General features: G+C 42.1%; 1 protein-coding gene across 8 annotated transcripts in view; it reads right to left on the bottom strand.

The window, feature by feature from the left end:
- Nucleotides 1–22,695, bottom strand: part of LOC138548762 (microtubule-associated serine/threonine-protein kinase 2-like) — a 2,396,492-nt gene that overhangs the window by 1,895,060 nt on the left and 478,737 nt on the right. For all 8 annotated transcript variants that reach the window (XM_069642298.1, XM_069642297.1, XM_069642303.1 and 5 more), the window contains one exon: nucleotides 2,248–2,390. In XM_069642298.1, coding sequence (XP_069498399.1) covers nucleotides 2,248–2,390 — 143 coding nt within the window. The remainder of the gene's footprint in view (nucleotides 1–2,247; nucleotides 2,391–22,695) is intronic.

The raw sequence follows: 22,695 nt of genomic DNA on the forward strand, positions 1-22,695 counted from the left end.
ATAGATCATTTAGATTTCACAGTACTCTAAGCAAGATTCTAGACATTCCCGTTCCCCACTGGACCATATACAATAAGAATAAACCGAAAAGACAGGGCAATGCAATTGGGAATTTTACCACACACTGCTGCCATTTACATGGTATCCAGCCACTATGGCTGACATGAAATAGGCGGTGGGCTAGGTTAGTGGTGAAGAGTTCGAAAAATGCAGGATAGTTTGGCGGTTTCATTGATGCCAGAAGACCAGACGTTCTCTGAACTCCGTGTGGGAGTCTGGTTCTAGGTGTTGAGCATAGACGGATGTGTGTGGAGGAGCCCTGAGGGCAAGTGGTTCTTTGATGAAATTGTCGGGACTGCAATATGTAAGTCGACTTTGGACGTGTAGAGTACTAGATGGTGTCTGTTGGGAGGAATATTTAATTGCTGAGTGACTAGCTAAGATAATATGAGTATAGAGTGTGTGAGCATAGAGGTTGAAAAGGTTAGGGTAGGAAGGTCTGGTGGGGCGAGCAACTTGGATGATACATCTGGTGAAGCTATAGTGGCACCTCTGCAGGGGTGCCTCTTGGGCGACATCTCGGTAGTGGTGCCCTTCGGATAAGGTGTTCATGAGGAAATGTCCTGAGGCACACTAGAGGGGGCTGGTATCTCTAGTGGTGGATAGTGTGCAGCAACTGATCCTTTATGAGAGTGGGATGGGGGAAACGGGGAGGAACTGATGACTTCATGCAGCAGTGGGTACACAAGTAGACAGTGGGTGAGAATGTTTTTCGAGGAGAGTTCAGAGTAAGGATTCCAAAGACGGAAGAGCCCTGGTGGGGTCCCCATGACCAATTCAGCATGCTACAAGTTCAAGGTGTGATACATATGAAACAGTCACGTGAATTACATAAACACAGCAGGGCATGAAATGCATTGGGCAGAAGCGGGATAAATCCCAGTGGGACACCAAGGAGCAAAACCTCAGCAGAGCAACATTACAATGGTAAACATCAGAGCAAATTTCAGCTGACAGAATAATGGAGCAAAACAAACTAGGCAGCAATTCAAATGGTACATATAGCAAGGCATAAAATGGAAGGCAAGACATGTCAAAGCCTTCAAAGGCATAGCGAGATATGATCAATGATATAACAAGGCACAACAAATTACTCCCGACTCTTCCATTACCGGTATCTGCAACCCTGTCCCATTTTAGCTTGCTCAAATTGAAACCCTGTTTGTCACCCTCTCCAGTTAGCAGCCTAAGGCGAGGTTTGTCCACCGGTGAACCCTGAGCTATGTGGGGGAGTGTCTCTGAAATGGTTATTGCTTTAATCACTAGATAGGCAGCATACACACATGTCCAGGAACAAGACTGTAGAATAGTCACAGTAATAATGAGTACTCTGAGGAGAGAGGTGATAGAGGGCCCCACGTCCTCTGGAAGACTCTTGCCCCCACCAACTTCATCGAAGAAAAGGGGCAGGCTTACACAAGGCTGGTGAATGCATGATGGTGATTCCAGATGGCAGACAGCCACAAGCACACCAGGGGACTCCAAAGTGGTTTCCTTTTGTGCTGTGCAGGAGAGCTCTGGACACTCCACATAACCTGGAGGATGAATAATTAATCAGGAGGAAGAGGGGCAAGAACAAAGGAGTGAGTAAAACATGTAAATTGAATCAATTGAATCCAAAGCACAACACTATTCCGGGTTCTGCAAACTACTAGGATACAGAAAATCTATTGCTTTACTGCCCCCTCTAAAAAGTGTAGGTGTACAGGTTCAAAGAATGATACATGCAAGGCTCTCCAACCAAGCTTAACTCTTTCGATGGGGGAAAATGTCCCCACTTTGCCATTAGCTCCCTCACTCCCCATTGATAAGTGCCTGGAATCTCATCCATGTAGGTTTGTTTCAACATCATGGAGGTAGTAATGGTCAGTGTGGGAACTAAAAAGAAACGTTCAATGCTGGGACAGGAAATCAATGTTCTCAGTAATCATCTGCAAGAACACTTTTCAAGATGAAGTACATATAGCTGTACTTGCGCATCTGTGCTGCCAATTTTCCTACAATATTGCATACTTTAGTTAGCCACATGCTGGTAAACCAAAACAAAATGTTAGCACATCTATACATTGTGATTTACCTTGTTCTAAATCATTGTTGTCCAATCTATAAAGAGGATCAAAGGCTGCCACTAGGTTTAAAGTTTTCAGCACACTGAAGTCTATGTATGATAACTTCTTAAACACTTACCAGTCCAGCAGTAAGTGAAGGGGCGGACTGCCCTAGTACTTGGTTTCTCATACGGACAAGGTTTGATGAGTCCCCCGGTGTCTGCCACGACATTTGCCCCACTCCACTATGCACACTACTCGACAACGGAAGCAGCTGTTTTCCTTGAAGAACAAAACGAAAAAAGTGAAATCAAACAGACGTATATTTTGTACCTCAAATGCATTATAGTAGTGAAGATGACGAAAAAAACTAAATTATTCAAGCACATTTAACACCTGACTTTTACTGCACTACATGCGTAAATGTGGAAATATGATTTACTTGAATTTCAGGAACATCTGACAGTATTCACTTAGGTTTTTCTGTTTGACCCCTACAGGCCCCCAGGAGACAAGTAGGCTCATACTGCAATACTGAAAAGGTCTGGATTCTGTTCCCTGGGATAAGTAATCCACGCATTTTACCAGCTTGTGGTATATTATTACATATGCTAAAAATCCCTTAAGGGAATTCTATGCTTCCTTTTAATTAGGTGACTCAAATTAATTAACCATGTTCCTGCAGTGGTATCAAAAGGACAATCGCCCTGCAAGAGTTCAAACTTATTTTCCCACTGGCAAAAGTGCACACATGGGCCTGTTGCGAAAAAATTCAACAGTATTTGTTGCTTTGGAATTTGAAGCCACATAATGTATCATAATAAATCTTTCAATCAGATTTTTCTCAGGGCTGAAGTAAATCTAATCTATCTAGAAGATGCATTTTAGGTTGACAGGCAGGAATTTTAAGTAATAAGTAACTAATACCCAAGCACTTACATTTGAATTAGTGCTGGTAATTGATATGATAATGAATCCCAATGCATTTCCAATTATGTCTTGATGAAGATCTGGCCTCAAATAAATTTGTGTTCTGCCAAAACTAGTCTGCTTTTCCCAGTTCGTTGTACATCGGCTCAATGCATGAACGTGATCCACAAAATAAATCTTGTACAATATTTTCATGTTTTGTTTATATCTTATGATAATCTATTTTAACTTTTGTATGTGTGTCATGTGTGAAATTAAATCAACTATGATTGAAGATTATTATTATTAGTCGTTTTTGAGATGCATTACCCAATAGTTAAGTTGATTTAATCAAGTGCGTATGTAACTACTAGTTTCTATTCAGTTAAATGTATTTCATATCAAATGTTTTCACTTTAAAGATAATTCCAATTCTCTGTTGAGTTATATAGACCCCAATTCTCAGATGCTTGACATTATCTCTGCAAGATCGAAGACATCCAAGGGACAATGCCACCTACAAAGACCCAGATAATTTGATACAAAAATAACATCTTCTTTTAATTTTTCAATGTATGTATATTTGAAGATAGATTTAGATAGCAAATCATCAACACGTTATGCCTAGCTAGCAAATTATATTATAACATTGCAGACCATTATCTATTTCTGTACTGGCTAGTTGAAATATCTTCTACCAGTATGCATTATGCTCACAAAGCATTGCATTGACATTTTCAACATGCCCATTGCTGGTTTTCATGATTTCACAATAGGATATTATGGTCTGCTTCATTATGCTCCGTTTCCTTGTTTACCATCTACCAGCAACATTTGTGTTCTATTTCCATTGCAAGGAAGAGAGGTGCCAAACGGATGACATGGGGTTTTATGGCCAAAATGGACAACAAAGCTGCACCTGTGGTGGACAGCACAATGAACATGTGGGCTACAACTAGCAAAGCACTCCTACTGCATCAGTGATAACATTTTCAACAACGCAAATATCAGACGCAGAATGAAAGCTTAGCACCAAAGACAATTTTCCTGCTTTAAACTGAAAACTCCTCTGCCCACCACAGTTACATACCTATAACTACAGGTCTCCAGCAAAGGTATCCTTCATAGAGTGTCATGCTGTTGAATATCCCAAGTCATTAGATTGGAATACCTTGGTACATTGACAAAGCAGCTTACATGTCCATAAACAACTATATTCACTTTAGAGCTCCATCAGCCACTCGGCTCCTCATCAATGAGGCAGGAGTCCCACAACCTCCACCACCAGATTCTGGTAACACACAAAATCGCTCACCATTGAGCCCCTTGCTGGGTTTGGTGGATGGGTCTCCTGGAAACTATGAAATATACCGTTGCTGGAGATATGCAGTTAGAGCGTTGGATCTTACATAGATTACCATACTCTTCAATAGACTACGAAACAGTCAAAGATGCACTTAAGGCAGGTAGGAATAAAGGAGGCTGATTGTGAATAATATGCTTCATCGGACTCCCTTTACAAAATCCACCTCCTTTCTTGCAGCCTTGCCAATGCAGAAGAACTTGGTGAAAGATTGAGTAGCTTTCCACGTCGCAGCTCTGTAGCCGTCAACTACTGTGTCTCCAACAGATATAGTAGCAGTAGATGGCATAGCTCTCAGATTGGGCTTTCCCAGGTAGAGATTTGATGGGCTTATTGTGGCACAGATCAATTCAGGCTGACAGTCGTATGGAAATTCCATTCTTAGATATTGTTTTTCCAATGTCATTGGGGTCAAGGGCTATGAAAAGTTCAGCTCAATGGCACATTTTCATTGCAAGATCAATGCAATACTTAAGCTACGCTGCAGCCAGAAAGTCACTACTTTCTTGAGGCATTGCTACTTTTCAGAACCCCCAGAACTCAGTTCTTGAGTGCTGCAACAAGGATTCACATTCATACAATAGTTATCCTTTCCCCCGCTTGGATCTTCGTTATTTGCTTACACACAGATGTAGCCCTGTTTTCTCATTCTTGTGACTGGGACTAGTTTTTGCTGATTCATAATGAAATCCCACAGGCCTCCCACTTCTCCCGGTTCCCACAATACCTTTCAATGGATGGTTGGGCTTGGCACTCGTTTGGGATGATTCTCTCTCGCTCTTGCCTTCTCTGCTTCACTTACTTGGGTCCGCGGACGACTGTTTCACTCTGTCACGGTGGCTAGAAAGCGACACATTCTTCCATTTTGGTCAGTCTTGGCATTGTTCCTTGGGCTTCCTGTCCAACACTTCCAGTTCGTGGTTGGCAGAAACTTTCAAGTATTCCAGTACTTCTTTCACCAGGTCTTCTTTCAATGTTCTTACTGTCTTTCAGTATAGAACAGTTGTACTCCTTCACTGCTAATACTTAATTGGCTTGAGGTACTACTTGTTCCAACTTTCCCCACATTGCTATCTCATACATGGAGATCTGATAAAGTTTTGTCTTAACTTCAACAATAACACTTGCTCCAACTTTCCACCTATTGACATCTCATACGTGAGGATTTGTGCCTTTGTAATTCACTTGTCCAGTATTCAAAATAGTTTCTGAATTGGCCACACCTTGGGGCCCCCAATGGCTCTGGGCATACTCACTGGTCTCTGGGAGCATTCCCGACCCATGGCATGTGGCTGCGGTAAAGCTTTCACTCTGGCACAGTGTGTCCCACTCTGCAGACCACCTTCTCAGCTCCCCAGCCAGCTCTTCATTCACCCACTGGTAAGACTGCTGCTGCTTGTCAGGACGGCATCTCCGTTAGCTTTGCTGCTGTTGCCTGCTTCCCAGTGGTTCTCTCAGTGTCTGCTGTATCTTCTGTGGCCTCACGCCACGCTAGTAGGTAATGCTCACTAACGGTAGCTTGAAAGCACCAGCCTTCTCCAGCAAGGTGTGTTCCGGTGCTGTTGCCCGCTTCCCGCTTCTCTCTTCTACGACTACTGTTTGACTATGCACGTCATTTTGAAATGTTCTGCACACTACAGCTATATTGAAACAACTAGTCCACATGTTCAGTTTGGTGTTTGTTTTAATCCACATTAACTCCTCCTCTTCGTCTCAGTATATGAGACTTTATGGGAGTTGAAGTCCATAGTATTTATGGGATTTCTAAAGTGCTTTTGTTTAGAATTTCTGTTTGGAACAAAAGCATCAGAGAGAGTAGATGTTGGGTGCGTGTTATGTGTATGTAAGGCAAGAATGGTATTCTGCTCAGAACGACAGTATGCCTTCAGCAGTTTAGTTGTCATAGGGCTTTCTTCAAAAGAAGGGGAAGAATACTGCGACTCCTCCCAGTAGTCCCCTCCCACATGATCCTCCCTCATAATACCACCCCCCAGGGGCAGGATCAGGTAGCGGCTGCAGTCCCACTGGACATGTGGGAGGAGGAGATCACCAGGGAATCAGTGATGATGCCACAGGATTCATCACACAAAGATACCAGTTATTTTCCTCTGGTTGTTGTAAAATATATTTTGGTTTATGTGCGGCTTCTTCAACAAGATGACGTCCCTGATCTAGTTCCCCCGAGTATACAGTCACACCCCACAATGCTGGGCAAGAAACAGGCAGTTTGATCAAAACTTGAATTTCTTTAAATAAATAAATCAAATTTGGGCCCTAAACTTTATACAGGGGCAGCTACATGTGGCAAACTAGAACAATGACTGACAATTAGAAGTCATTTTCAAGAGATTTTAATAAAATAAAGAGTCAAAACACCTAACTAGCCCCATCTTGTTACAACACATCCATTCCTTAGGGAAACTACAACACAAAACACTTCCTCTTTGAGGTATTGGGTTCTCTGATCCTTGTATTTGTTTTCTTGTATCCAAGTTGTTTCAGATAGGGCGACTGTTCACCGTATCTTATAAAAGTATTGTACTTTCCGTTACTTGTACAGCCATGATTCAGTGTCTTCCTTTCTTAATTCCCCTTTCTTAGGATCTTTGTACATCCAGGTTTCTCAGGCTGCTATAACCTAGACAGCTTTCCCGGCTCTTATTCACAATAATTGTCTTATTATAATTTCTCAGGTCTCTAAGGTTCCCTCCCATAACACCTTAATAGCTTTCCAGCCATTATTCACAGTCATGATACCACTTCTGGTCCCTTTTCATAGTTTTTTTTTTATTCTCGGGTTTCTGAGGCTCCCGTAACAGATAGCTTTCATTGCTGCGTCTCACAATATTTATCTAATTCTCACTCCCCCTTTCATAGGGGAGTTAGCACAGTCGGATTGCTCGTGCTCTTAGAAACTTGGTAGTGTTTGTAGCCGTTATTCAATTTTCTTCGCTTCCCTTTCAGTCACTTTTTCATAGGGTATCTGCACGCTCAGGTTTCTCAGGCTCCCTTTACCTACATAGCTTTCATCGTCGTTACACACAATGTTCGTACCATGCATCAGTATATTTCCTGTCGGGTTTCTCAGGTTGCCGTAACCTCACCACCTCTCCACCTCTCTACATTGCTACTTGGCTAGGTAGTTACGGAAAAACGTGTGAGGAGTCCTACAACCCGGGCTCCCTCAGGCTGTCTAGTCTCAGTGTCCGTCACAGGCCTACCGGTGCACCACAGTTTATTCATGGTCGCGCTTGATGAGTCGGTTGTGTTTCCACCTCTGCCTCTCCCCTGGCCTCGGCTCATGGTCAGGTAGAACACCAACCCTCAGGCATTCGGCTAACGCTTTGCACACCCTCCTTGCGGCCACAGGCTTTGAGGCCCTGTGTGGCTCTGCCACCCTCCAGGACGTCTATTCTTCGGAGGCTTGCCTTTGCATAGCAGTTCTCCCTTGGTAGGAGTTTCTCTTTGCCTTACAATCCATCCACTTCTTATATACAGGGATACATGCAACAGTGTCCTCATTCATAGACTATGGCATTCAGGTGAGATTACCTGAAGGCAAAGAGATAGAAGTATCACTGTTTGGTGGTTTTCAAAATGGGTGTATTCAAAAGTGAAGAAACAGTCTTTCCAGGTCTCATAATCAGATAATGTATGTTGGACAGCCCTCCAGAGGGGTGGCTTCCCGCTGGGGAGAAGGGACGAATACCCTGGATTTGACACACACCAGAAAATGACACATTAACAGCCAGCTTGTCCCCAAAAATGAAATAACCTGCCGGCTTGCGTCACACCATTTCTCACAAACATCCTTTAACAATCAATTCTCGATATGTTTAATTCGGATTAGCAATAGGCATTCTTGATTTGACTCTACCGCCTGTGGCCCATCTTCACATTACAAAGTTACATTTACAAATGAATCAACAAACTTTGCTTTTCCAATAACACCAACAATTTATAGAATCGGAAAACTGTTGTACAGAGAAATGACATTTGTACACATGTATCACTTTATACCTATTAGCTCCCACTAGTTTAACGGTGAGGTTTTGATTTTCTAGTTATGTATTTAATTGAATGGGTTATAGGTAAAATGCTTTGATCGAAGGACAATATGCTCGAGTCAATTTGACGGAAAAAAAGGATTGAATTTTTTTTTTGGGGGGGTGGAGGTGGTCCCCCCACAAACCCCCATTTTTGGTGTGAAAACACCTTTTTTTACCTATACCAGAGCAAAAAAAATATATATATACTTTTTTTAAAAAAATCCAACCTTTTTGTTTTCGGTCAAATTGACTCGAGCATTTTGCCATTCGATCAAATGCATTTGAACATTTGACCGGACACCAATTGAATGTAGGCTATTATGCATTGCATGTATGTTTTGTCGGCTTGAGTTAGAGAAGCAGTGTAATCAACTCAGAATGCACAGACTATTTCAACTCACCACCCCAACCTCAGAGTAGAGGATGATCATGTTGGTAAACAATTGAAGTGCCCCACACCTCTCACCACACTAAGAGTGCCGCTGTGCAATTTCAAGGATGAGGGGTACATGGGATTTACATTTGCATACTTTTTTATGGGAGTAGAAATGCAATTAAACTCAGTTCCCATTCCTTATTAAATAGCGAAGGCCTTCACAGAAAACATATTATCAAGCAGATCTATATTAGGCTGAAACACAGGTGACTTCATATCAAATCCTAATATTAGCTATTTACGTGAAAACCCTTTGGATACAATTTAATGAGACTATCATTTACAAAGAATTGCTCATAGGGCATACAATGTTTCCTATGTATTTAATGTATTTTGATATCGCTGAACCAAAGCAACCCTATTCTGGGACTTAACAAGAAAAAGGAAATGGTGGCTACAGGGTAGATATGTAATTTTGGAATTTCTCATACTCCCTTTGGATTAGTTTTTAGAGACACAGAGCCAGCAGAAATCCTCACATATTCCCAGGGATGTCTCGGGCCCCTCTTGGTGAACTTGCATGAAGTTAGAACAGCCTCAGATTCCCTTCTCTGCAGCTTCTCGTGTGGGCATGACTCATCGACTTGGAAAAGGAAGCCCGCTTTTTGCAGCCCTCAAGTTGGTCACCCTCATTAATCCATCCATCCATCCTAAATGAGCAGGTGGTATTTCTTCATGCAGCTTTTTCCAGAGTCAGAAATTCAATCCTCTCTGTGTCCCCACTTTTAATATGTAGAATATTACCATGCGTATGTCATGATTATGTCACATTATATGATTGCCCTGATCTTTCCATTAACCTGCCTTATAGTCAGGCACTCCTATAGAATACACAAACTCAATCTTCATTGGATGATCACTTCTATATTTGTGACCAGAAAAAAAGATGTGGGGCAATTTGCTTCTAAATACTTAGACAGCAAATTCCTTTTCATTCCATAATTCATAGTAGCTACCTGCCACCCTAATGAAATTCAGATTTCTGAAATCTTCCCTCACAGGAATGCAACAACTTTAGAGCAGATGTATTCATAATTTTATTAATATTAATCATTTTGATTTGTTTATAAAAGTATGAAATATTTGAATCGTGGCTGCATTTGCCCTGTGGACAGCATCTCCTGCTTCATCACATGACTCACGTAAACAAGACTATGCAATGGGTTCAGTGTATGATTGATTAAAATGAGATGATATTCCTTGTTTGTTCTCCTGCATTACCTTAACAGTTGGCCAGATTTACTGCTAGCAAGAGTTCAAAAGTGCAAGATTAGGTCACAAAATGTCAGTTTGGGGTTCAATAATAAAAACAACAGGTGCAAACCAACAGATGATAATCTCATGTAGAACCATATATTTGGTTTTTGTTTCAAAATGTCTCGAATATTTTTCTAACAATATCCTTACCCAAGGAATTTTCAACTATGGGGCTTGATATGAGGTGAATTGCTAGTCATCTTGAAGTGAGCACAATAGCTGACTGAATTGAACTTAAGTTTTATTCAATAAATACAAAGGAACAACTGTTTTAAAATATATTTACAATCTGATAGATTATGTAATATCCAATGTTTTTTTATAAGCTTTGTATAATAATTCGACAGTTGTTGGAGAAATGAATCCAATTTTAGACTATAGAAAACAAATACTGTAATGGTTTAGCAGAGAAATCGCACTTAAAAACAAAGATTTCTTTAACACATGCCATGTTCCATTTTTTATATGAAGTTGTAGGCAGTAAGCACAGTTCTCCATTAATACATTTTTTACCATGGAACTTTTTAACATTTCCTGCTGCCAATTTAAAGTTATTTAAACTCATTCTTTCCGTGAGGCCCAATATTGTACTCAAAGCCCAATAATGTTCATGAGATGGTTTAGTTTGTGGCACTGTCTGTACCATGTGTCAAGTGCTCTCTCTCAGGTGTGCAGGAGACTATCTGTGTCCTATAGCTTTAACATTTTAACAAGCAACAGCCTTGGAGGGCAGGAGAAGTGCGATCGTAATCATCTTCACCCGCACTTTTCTCCAAGCATCATGGGTAAGCAAGACCACTGCAGCAATCTGAATTTGAAATGGTTGCCTGATTCTGCTTGCATGTTCAACTGCATTGCCCAGCCGTGATCCATACCACCCACATAGGCCGGCAACACACGCACAAGGAGCCCATCTAAGATGGCAGCGATTGCTTTTGTTTATTCATTGCTAAGCAACGTGTTCAGTCGCCGATAGGCTGAATCCCACTGAACCCACCTTCTTCCGTGAGCCGTCATCACTGGAAGGCGAGAGCCGGCCCAACTCCTAAGGGACACTACATAAGGGTAAAAGCGGTCTGTGCTCGTCTGAGCCTTAGGAGCCATGGGCCAGCCACACTGCCCGACTACTTCAAACGTGACCCCAGTGCCAAACTTCAATCAAACTGTAAAATCAATGTTCAACCTGTTAACTACTACTATTGTCAAACACCCCCTCTCAATGAATGTCCGTAGTCACCCAATCCCTGCTCCAACATGACCGAAGCTTAACTTCCAACCTCCTCCCTCATTGCTCCGTAGCCTGAGGTCTCCCCATCGTCCATTGTATGTCTACGCTGTGCTCTGGGCACTGCATTGCTTATCTGCCGATTCCCCCTTCCATACTGTTTCTGCCGCACTCACCCTGAACGGCGGCATTACCGTCAAGGCACTCTCCAATTTTCATCACCGAATGCCCCCTCTCTTGTTGCTGCCTCCGTCAACTTTGCATTCTGTTGGTTACTGTACTGAGTTAACTCATTGAAAGTTTACGCATTGCTGAGTACCTTTGCACCTCCTAATGCCACACTTTAATGATTGTTGTACCGGCCATACCTTCTGCTTGTCACATTGTGCCTGCCACTGTACTGATAAACCTACTGAATGTTGCATCCTATAAAATAGTGTCTTACTTACTACTGTATTGCATATATTTAATGACCGTCGCATGTAGATGCACCCATCACTCTGTTGCACTCCCTCGCTTTTGAGGCATCCCTGAACTACGTTACCAGCATATCCTAGCGCTCTTAATTGAATATCCGTTTGTTGTATTTTCAAAGTCGCTCCTGTATTTCTGTATGCTTAATCGTGCATTACTTTTGCACCCCTCTTGTTGATGATTAACTACACCTTGACCTGCACCCACCCCAACATACCATCTAAGCATCATAGCTGCATGCTGCAGAGGTCATCCTAGCGATCTCTGCCTGCTAAACAGCCCGATACTCTAGACAACAAGTCACCTAATTATCACTAGCATAGCCCACACTGAGTCATGTCCCTTGGTCCTCCACTCTACACTGATCCTCTGCACATGCCTGGACAACTGGGCTGCCCTTATAGCCACAAACAGCAGTACGCCCACCAATGTTACACCCATGTCTCCCAGCATCCAGCTATCGATGTCCAAGAAACTCCCTTCATCAGACTGCATACCCCCATCCAAATTCTTACCCTCATGCCTTCCCTCTACACCTACTCACTCGCACACCACACCATTCTCACCTAGCAACCACTACCACCTCTCCCGCGACCAATGGATAAAACAATTTGTAACCAAACCCACCCCCAACCAACCGTGCTCACTCCAAAACAGGAATGCCAGACTAGGCTCTAGATTCAGGCCAACACCGTCTCCTCCGCATGACAGAACCATCACCACAGCGCCAATCTCTAGCACAGTCCCAGTAGATTACATTATCTCAACCAAAAAAAAAATCTTTTCACAGAAAATGCATTCCAAATAACGCTGCTTCCCTTATCAAGGTCGGACTCATTAATGCTAGATCCCTACCAGCCCATGCCCTAGATATTGCGGATATCAAAACATCCAATGACTATGACTTTCCTGCAATCACTGAGCCCTGGCTCCATGCAGCTGCAGGGCCATCTCTATCCGTAGCCATAAATGAAAACTATTCCATCATCCGCCAAGACAGAGACTCCAACCTTACTAAAGGCAGAGGCATTGCATTCATCACCAAAACAACCCTAAGCATCAGACTCATGCCCAGCAACCCAGCAAATCAGCTGAATTATTATCCATTAAACTATCTCAGCATTCCGCACTTTCATGATACACCTAGTCTTTGAATGTGGAGGGGGGCACTGGCGGTGCCAGTGCCCCCCTCCACATTCAAAGAGGACATCACTCTAATCCTTACCACCAACACTAAGCTAGGCTCCCAAATTATCTTGCTGAGAGACCTCAACTTGGACTTCCAAGACCCTAAAAATCGTAATGCATTAAACATTGCCAACTCGATTTCGGAACTAGGCTTCAATCACTGCATCACGGAACCAACGAATAACAAAGGAAGGACATTAGATTGGCTGGTGGACATCAATTGCGACATTAACATACTTCCAAACACTCCCTGTGCCTGGACGGACCATCATCTTATCACATTCACATTGAAGAAAACCAACCAACCCAACCAGCAAAACATAGCGCCTCCCTTATGCACAAGAAACAACTACAATATAACAGCTGAAAAATTACTTCCACAATTACAGCACATCCTCACTGCTCCCTACGCACATTCCGAACCTACGGTCATGGTAGACATTTACAATCACACATTACTCAAGGCCATCAACACATTAGCTACACTAAAACCATGCCAAGCTAAACCCCAAGTACACCTTAACTCGTGGTTCACTCTGCACCTTAGGCCCCTACACAAAGTTAAAGAAATGCTGAAACTGTATGGAAGAGCCTCCCTACAGTCACCAATAAAAATAACTTTTATACTGGTTTCCCTTAATTATAAAGCGTCTATTCCACGTGCAAAAAAAGACACATAGAACAATCGCATCATAAATGCCAAATCCAACACGAAAGAACTCTTCAACATTTGCAAAGAGCTTGAAACCCCCACCACACCGTCTGACACCTGCTCTAAAAATACTACTTGGTGTGCTGACATCTAGAAAACCTTATCAGGAAAAATCACAATGCTTAAAGAGAAAATTGAAGCTGAGAAACTAAGCCTGCCACCTGACATCACCCAGCCGACTATACCAACGCCCCCCATGGCCAATCACAAAACGTTCAACTTTTCCCCCCTCTCAATCAAAGAAGTTGAGGATTTAATCTCTAAATTAAAACCCTCAAAATGTCAGGGCGACGTGTCCTGCCCCAGTCATCAAAGAGGTAGCCAAGGACTTGGCACCATTCATCACATCCTTCATCAATGCTTCCTTTGAAACGAGCATAGTTCCGAACAACCTAAAAGACGCCTGGGTCCTCCCACTTGTCAAAAAAACAACCCTTGACCCCAATATCCCCATTAATTATAGACCCATCACCACCATGCCATTTCTTCTGAAAGTCCTGGACAGAGCGGCTAGCGCGGCCATGGACCCAAGGGCGGGAGGGTGCTACAAGACAAAACATAAGATAAACAGCTAAAGAAGACATGATCGGGAGGTCAAATAAAAGAGTAAAAGTATCAGTACAAGATTTAAAATCAGACTAATTAAAAAGGCGAGTCTTCAACCTTTGCTTAAAAATCTCAAGTGACTCAATACTTCTTATCTCCAAAGGGAGAGCATTCCAGACCTTAGGCTCGATGGCGAAGAAAGCGGAGTTAGCCACCTTTACGGTTCAGCATTTTGGAACAAATAACAGATGTTGATTATTCGATTTTAGGGCCCTTGTATTTGTTCTCATAAGGAGAAGCTGTTGTAAGTAATCTGGCATATTGCCCTGTCTACATATTTGAATTATGGTCAGAGTCCTAAACAGAATTGTAGACTCCACAGGAAGCCAATGGAGGGCACGTCTAGCAGGCGTGACATGATCTCTGCGCTTGAGTTTCAGAACGACACTAATGACGCCATTTTGGCACACTTGAAGTTTATTATCATCAGTTTTGTCCAGGCCTGTTAAGACTTCAGCAGTAATCAATTTTTGACCCTATTATTGCTCTAGCGATAGTCTATGCGTTTTCTTGTGATATGAAAGGTCTTAAGTGAGCTAATAATTTTATGTAATAGGCACATGAAGAGACCAGGCTACTAACATGTTGCTTCACAGACAATCGCTGATCGAAAGTCACACCAAGCGTTTTTCACTTTTTTTAGCGGGATGATAATTTCTTCTCCCAACTGAAAACTATCATAGCATGAACCACGTTTATTCAATATGTAAGAGGATCCAATCACCAGAAGCTCAGTTTCAGATTTGTTGAGGGCCAACTTGTTATGAACCATCCAGGTTTCGATGATGGTGAAACATTTTTTAATGGCCAATTCATACAAACTATGTGAGCCAGATAGTGGGATGACACATTGAGTGTCATCTGCGTAGTTCATAAATATTTTATTCTCATGGGTTAACATAGCAAATAAAGGGGATGTAAAAATGTTGTAGAGTCAAGAGGAGGTGCAAGCTCCATGCAGTTCCTAGCAGGAGATCGTAATGGGTTCAGACTCAGGCGTGCCACAGAACTCCTTGCTGTCATGATAATTAAGAAATGATAAAACCCACTTAACAGCAAGGGGAGAAAAATGTGCGACTTCGTACAACCTGGTGGACATGATGTCATGGTCCACCAGGTCGAATGCCGCGGAGAGATCGAGCAACTTAAGTAGAGAAGCCTCATTTCGGTCCATACGGGACAGTAGCTTACATTTAAGTTCCAAAAGGGCAGTCTATGTTCCAAAGCCAATCTGATGATCATTCAGTATGGGGTACATTTTTAGATGATCTGAGATCTGTATGTAGGCCACATGATCAAGAATCTTAAGTAGAAAAGCAGTATTAGTGATAGGCCTATAATTATTAGGCAGATCAACTGAGAGGCCTGGCCTCTTTAAGATGGGCATCACACAATCACCCAAGCTTTCTTAAGGTCTTGGGGTACAGTACCAGAAGTTATAGACATATTAATAAATTTGCAAATCGATGTAATCAGAGTAGGAGAGCATATTTTAATCATAATAGTGGTGTGGTATGGATATCATACTTACATTTAGTGGGTTTAAGTTGTTTAATAATACATTCCAAATCTTCTTCCGTGATAGGTGAGAAATTAAAGACGGGAATAAGCTGGAATCTTTGAAAGGTCCACTCTGTGGGTTTATGCTCATTACATTTTAATTTGTTGCTTTTTTCCGTAATATTTTCCTTAATAGTATGCAATTTGTCATGCATAGCTGGTTGCATTATGTTACACCATGTTACGTTGTCTTTAATAGATCTCTCTGGTGTTGATTGATTGGTACTTTCTTGCTCTTTCAAAATGCAAAAAAAGAGTTCTTTAGTGTCTTGTTGGGCACTTTGTATTCTTTTGTTAAAAAGATTTCGGTTAGCCTCAATCTAGAAGTACATAACCTCCTCGGACTTAGGCAATCTGGCTTCAGACCCAAGCATGGGACCGAAACAGCGCTGATCGACCTTACGACCCAAATTGAAAACCTCAAGGACAAAGGCAAACTTGCCCTCCTACTATTAGACTTGTCAGCTGCATTTGACTTAGTCAACCACAAAGTCCTCTGCAACCACCTCACCTCAGCAGCACACTTCTCAGACAGCCTGCAAACCATACCTCACGACTGCCAACCGCAAAACCCTAGCCAGAGCACTAGTCATAGCTATGCTTGACTATTGCAATGCGCGCTACCTGGGAACTAACCAACAAAACCTGAAAAAGATGCAGGTAATACAAAACAACGCCATCAAATCGGCACTAAACATTGCCAGGTCAGAACACAACTCCTCATCAAGACGGAACCTGAACTGGCTATCGATCAAAGAATTGACCTCAAAACCATATCCTTGACAAGTGTCTCACTAATAAACCACCCAGCTACCTTACCAACACCATCTCTCGAAATACCTCAGAGCGCCCTACCAGAGCTGCACAGTCACATTGTCTCATAGATCCCATGATTCAAACTACAGGAGGCAGTAGCTTCCCGGAATTAGCAGCTAAGCTGTGGAACGCCCTGCCTTTAACGCTTAGATCCGAACCATCATTTCCCTCACTCAGGAAAAAAAAGTGTAAAAATCTACCTAACTCCATGCAAGATGATTACCAACCTGTTGCCCTGATGACTGTCTTTTCATATATTCCGCACTGAAATGAAACTGATTCTGCATCTTATGTAACCTCTTGTAACCTCATGCATGTCACCTCCTGTAACTTAACATATGTATGTCACCACTTTGTAACCTCATTCACTTCAGGTCACCTCTTGTAATTCAATGTATGTATTACTGTAATTTGTAACCCCTCACTGCATATAACAATTTATTGTAACATGTAAATGATTCTTATGTAAGTAATGCACCCAGATGCTTCAGAGCTTGGTGTGCTCTATAAATAAACAAAATACAAATACAAATAGCTGCACCCTATTCATAACAATGGAAGAAATAGGACAAAAGTGAAGCCGGAAAGGGCACTATTCTAGCACCTCTCACTGCGAATTCAGGCAGTCTTTATTTACCTTTGATTCTCTCTACATCATGCAGCTTTCAGAAACAGCTGGTTGGGTGCAGCAAATGCACACATAAATACGCGATTCTCACCCACATAAAAATAGACTGAGAAATGGAGACAAATAGTGCAGCGCGAGTGAGAATGCAAGACAGAGAGAGAACAAGAGTGATTAGTAATACAATTAAATGTCCTTTTTTCTTTGGTCATGCAGTTGTCAGCATGGTTTGCTTGTGCAAATGTGCACCTGACTATGCATGTCTCACACAACGAAACCATGAGTGTGTGAAGGAGGGACAGAAAAACAAAGCAGAGGGAAAATCGTTCAAGGGAGGGGTAAAAGTGAGCCAGGGAGGGGAAAATTGAGCTAGTCTATAATCAAACCTTTACTCTTCAGGAACTACACTGGTCAACATATGTGTCTCAAATGCCTATCACTTGAGCAGCGCCCCGCATGTGGGACATATCCAGCATCAATCCCGCTCACAACCCATAGATACGCCTACATCTAGGCAAACTCAACCCTCATACCAACACTCAAGCTGGATTCGGCTGCACTTATAACTCCAACCTCACACAGGTTCAAACCCAATACCAGCAGATGGGACAGCATAGCACTGGTCAGAGCACACACTATTTACCTTACAGCCTACCTTATTCAAACTAGCCAAAGCAGCAAACTTTGGGTTTCAGTTCAGAGCACAAGGCAGCTAAGGTGGCGTTCATCCAGACTCTGGTCATTGGATACCTGAGCTTTAAAGCTGCACTTTCAGACAAGGTCACTGCATCACAATGTCATACTAATGACAGCTGCATCCTATACAAAATAGACTGGCATGTGGATTACCTTCAGGTAGTCGCATGGTCTGTCAGTCTTGTGTCAAGCTTCAGATTTCTTCAAATTCTGGCATGTGGCAGGCAAAGGTTGTTGCCAATGTCCGTCGGTATGCACTGCAGCAGGTGCCTATTGTTGCATGTTGTGAGTGGTTGTCAGTTGGTAGCGCTGCAAGGTGCCATGTGTGCTTTGTTGCTGTAAGGTACTGGGCTAAAGTGCTTTAGGTTCTGCTTGTATATGAATAGTGTAGTAACTCTAGAAGAGTGTCAATGTGCATGAGCCGGTGTTCCTGGAAGGGACAAAGGCAGTACGAACAGCAACAATTCAAGTGCAGGAGTAATATGGCATTAAATGGTTTGTGAAATGTGAACATTACAAAATTCATGCCCTACTCCCAGCATATAATTTTCTTTCCTCCATAATTTTGGTATGTCCATTTAACAGGGGGCAGGATTGGAGTCTTAAAAAGCAAAAAACCTTATTTTCTTTAAAACCACCCCTACTGAGAATATGTGAAAAGCACAGTGGTGCATGAACTCATACCACTTAAATTGGAAAAAATTTCAATGAAACAAACAATGTTCAGGTCTGTGGTCCAATAGGCTATGTCAAGTCAAATGGTATGAGTTAAGGGTCTTTAACTTACTCCTAAAAAGTGAGGCATAAGTATTAACGGAGGTCAATGACCTCTAGCAATAAAACACTAAAGCTAGTTCAACTTCCTCTTAGGATCCTTGAATCCTCTGCCTTTCTCCCACGCTCCACAGTTCTTCCCTCTGTCCGTCCTATGGTGGAAATAAATCACTCAAAGTCTGTGAGGTTTTGAGTGCCTCACACTTGTTTCTTGTGAGGATGTCCCTTGTTTGTTTCTCGTCCTAGAAACCTTGGCACCAACACCCATGGTGTTAGACTATAATAATAATAATAAAAATAATAATAATAACAATAACTTTCTTCTTAGCCCTAAACTAATCCCTTTTCGTGAACAAAATCCTATTCTTTTAGTATCATTCAAAATTGGGTTGCATTTGTCAGTCATTGAGTAAAATAAAAATGGAAAATATGCTCATGGCTTCCTCTGTCAGTCATTACAAGAAAAGGCTGGGTCCGTGTAGAGGGCATGTTTCAGCCGCCTGGCCTTCCCTGAGAAACCTAGGTTAAATAACATTAAGGACAGGCCCTCCTATTCCACGAAGTAAGAAAGGCTGAATCTTATGTGAAGACTGGCTGCACTAAGCAGAGGTTAGTTACACAATGAGTCATAGTGGTCAGCCCTTCCACTTTGTGAAATGCACGAAAGGTATCTTTAAAGGTTGTGCGAATAGGGTGAACATTGTTGGAACGGAAGGCAAGTGGATTCTGGGTTTAAGGCCTCAAACTTAAGTTACCGTCCGTGAACAGACGGAAAGAAACTAATTAATGCTGTAAGCAAAGTGGAGGCTCTTGACATAATAATAACATCTGTTGAATATGCAATTTGTTCTGCTTTTAGGGGATTAGGTGTCATATTGTGTATGTAGTCTGAACATAGTTGTGTTATCTTTTGCAAATGAATAACAAATGACTTATGCTGATGCAGGTTTCATCTCTGTATAAAATAAGTCAGTGTGTACTATTCAGGCACTTCACTTCTCCACTCTCCATGAAATACTGGTTGTGGATGAACCTGAAGTCCGCTCAAGTGTATGATATGCACAAAATAAATCTTACCTTGCAATTTTGAAACGCTGTCTCAGATACTCTACTTTGTTTTGAACTATGGCGCTTTAATAGTCTCAAAATGGCGCCCAGCATGGGGCCCGACAGAGGAAGAGGTCACCATCACTAGACGTAACAGAGAGGAACCTGCTGAATGCACTGCTTGCTTTCGTGGATTCCCTGCCTTCATATTTACTTGCAGCTGACACTAACCTCCATCGGCGGACTTCTCTCCATAGGTGCCTTCTCCCGGCTGGGGCCCGTTGAATTGCACGCGATATTTCGCACAGAGCAACTGAGACAGAACTTTGTCAGTAAGTATAGCTGTTTGGCAGGTAAAACTGAAGATATTTGCACATAACTTCTTTTGCCAGGAAAAATCAGAAGGTTTTATGACACCTGGTCCAGATTAACTTGGTAAATGTTGTTCCGGACATTGTGGCCTTCGCTCTGCGAACAGCTCAGAATTTGGTCAGCCTGCACCCTCAGAAAGTACCCGGCATACGAGAAGTATGTCAAATACGGGTTAGGGGCGATTGTATTTAACAGTTCATGGCACAAACAGACTAACGATATTCCTAGCTTATGACTGCCAGAAAATGGCTCTTTTGATGCATCCATAATTCAGCATTTAGAATCTATAATATTAAAAAATAAGGCTAGTCCCTCTGCCTTTGATGTTACCTGCGATTGACGCAAGGAAGCCACGCAGAAAATCAAACGCAAACAGAAACTTGCTCGCAGACCTATATCACATGCTGATAAAGCTTTAGTTCATGATCAGCAAAAATACCAACAAAATAATCAAGAAAGAGACGTAGATTGTCAGTACCAAAACAGGAATTTACCCCTTTATATCTACTACAACCCAAGAACAGATCCTTAATAACCCTTGTCAACATCTCCTTCCTTTTGCGCCTTCTCCTCAGCTCCTGGGCCCTCAACTACCTCCTACTCTCCCTGATCCCAAAATGTGCCTCCTTAATAGAAGATGACATATAAGATGCCAGAATAGATCCTCCAAGTGAATATATACATGGCCCATTGACTAAAGAAAAGGCATGAAAATTAGAACCGTTTATTGGGAATACACAAGCTGCTTTAATACCAACTCAACGAAGGAAATTGAGGGAGCAGGCTATTCGGTTAACATAGGGAGGAGTCAGACTGAATGTGGTTGAGGAAGTACTTGAAACCCAAGGTCCTGAGCGACTCATTTTGTTAGAATGTTTGAGTGATGAGATTCGAATTCAGTGGGAACAAAAATTTCCTTCGGCAGTTCCTAGGGAATTACAAGATTTGAATTTAGCTGCCTTCTCTTGTCATACGGAGAAGGATGCTTTTTCACATGTAAAAGGACTTTGGGAGATATTTGATTAAATGAAGGGACTAGAGAAATCCTGATTGGAATTAGAAACAAACTAATACTTCTGGATATGTCCAAAAACATGTTATCGTTACAGCATGTAAAGAATCTTGTGTGTCAGACGAGGAATTGCAGTTAATAACACATACCGTTCTTAAATGGGTCACCACTTTCACCCCTCGTTCAGTCATTTTCAGTACTTTTTGTCAGTATGACCCTCAGATGCAGATGCATCCTATGAAAGTAATGTTGGGTGCAATTATGCAACAGAATGAGGAGTTGCAACACTTGAAACTTATAATAGATAATGCATTAATAATGAGTATCCCAGAGCAACTCATCCACTTAACAGCACTTTTAAAATTATGAAAACTACCTAATTGCCAGCACCCTATGCGAGAGGTGCAGCCTGTTTATATACCACAGCAAGCTACGCTTGATCCTCAAGGAAGCCCTGTCATTGATAATCAAGGGAAAACAATTATGCAGCCCGCTAAATACAATAGCCAATTTGTTAACGTACCCTTTTCCAAGCAAGAATTAATTGCATTAAAACAGACAATCCCTAATATTAGGAAACATCCAACAGGGTTTTATAAAGAATTAGAGGCCATTTTAAATACCTCTGTCTTCACCAGTAGAGATTTGGAAACTCTATTCTCAGTAAGGGAATAGTTTCTTACCTGTAACTCCATTTCTCCAGCATTGGTATATTTCATGGATTCACATGCTTAGAATATTCCCCGTCGTCAGACTGGGAACCCTCGGTACATTTATAAAGACGTTTTCCATAGAAAAAATGTCAACACTTTTGTCCTATCTATGTCGTTTTGGACCGCCTGCGCCAATAGGACATAGTCGTATAAATATCCCCACCGCGTGGCTCCCTTCAGATTTTAACCCCCCTAAGTAGTCTGGGGTATAACCATTTGCATACAGGGATGGCTGGAGGGCGCATGTGAATCCGTGAAAGATACCAATGCTGGAGGAATGGAGCTACAGGTAAGAAATGATTCCCTTCTCCGGCATTGGATCTTTCACGGATTCACATGCTTAGAATAGATTGTATAGCAGTACTCCTTATTTGGCGGTGTGAATGCAAACCAATACCATCATAAACACACATGTCTCTTGTCATTGAGAAACTTTCAGCGGTTACACGTTAACCTTGAACAACAAAATACATTACAATATATTGATCGAAGGATATACCCCTGTATATGGCTTACCTCACTGAAACAGATGACGTAGGACTGCTCGTCCCATCTGTATATCTTCTGCATATTGCTGTTCGAGGCAATAATGGCGGGTAAATGTATGTTGCACCGACTAGGATGCCGCCTGACAGATATCTCCCAGCGGAATACCAGCCCACAATGCCGCCCAAGATGAAGTGGATCTTGTGGAATGGGCTCTTGGATGCTTGTCCAGCGGCTTTCCTGCTTTCGAGTGACAAAAGGCAATCG

This window comes from Ambystoma mexicanum, chromosome 1q (assembly GCF_040938575.1).
Source record: "Ambystoma mexicanum isolate Mex_15411 chromosome 1q, UKY_AmexF1_1, whole genome shotgun sequence".
NCBI classification, from domain to species: Eukaryota; Metazoa; Chordata; class Amphibia; order Caudata; family Ambystomatidae; genus Ambystoma; species Ambystoma mexicanum.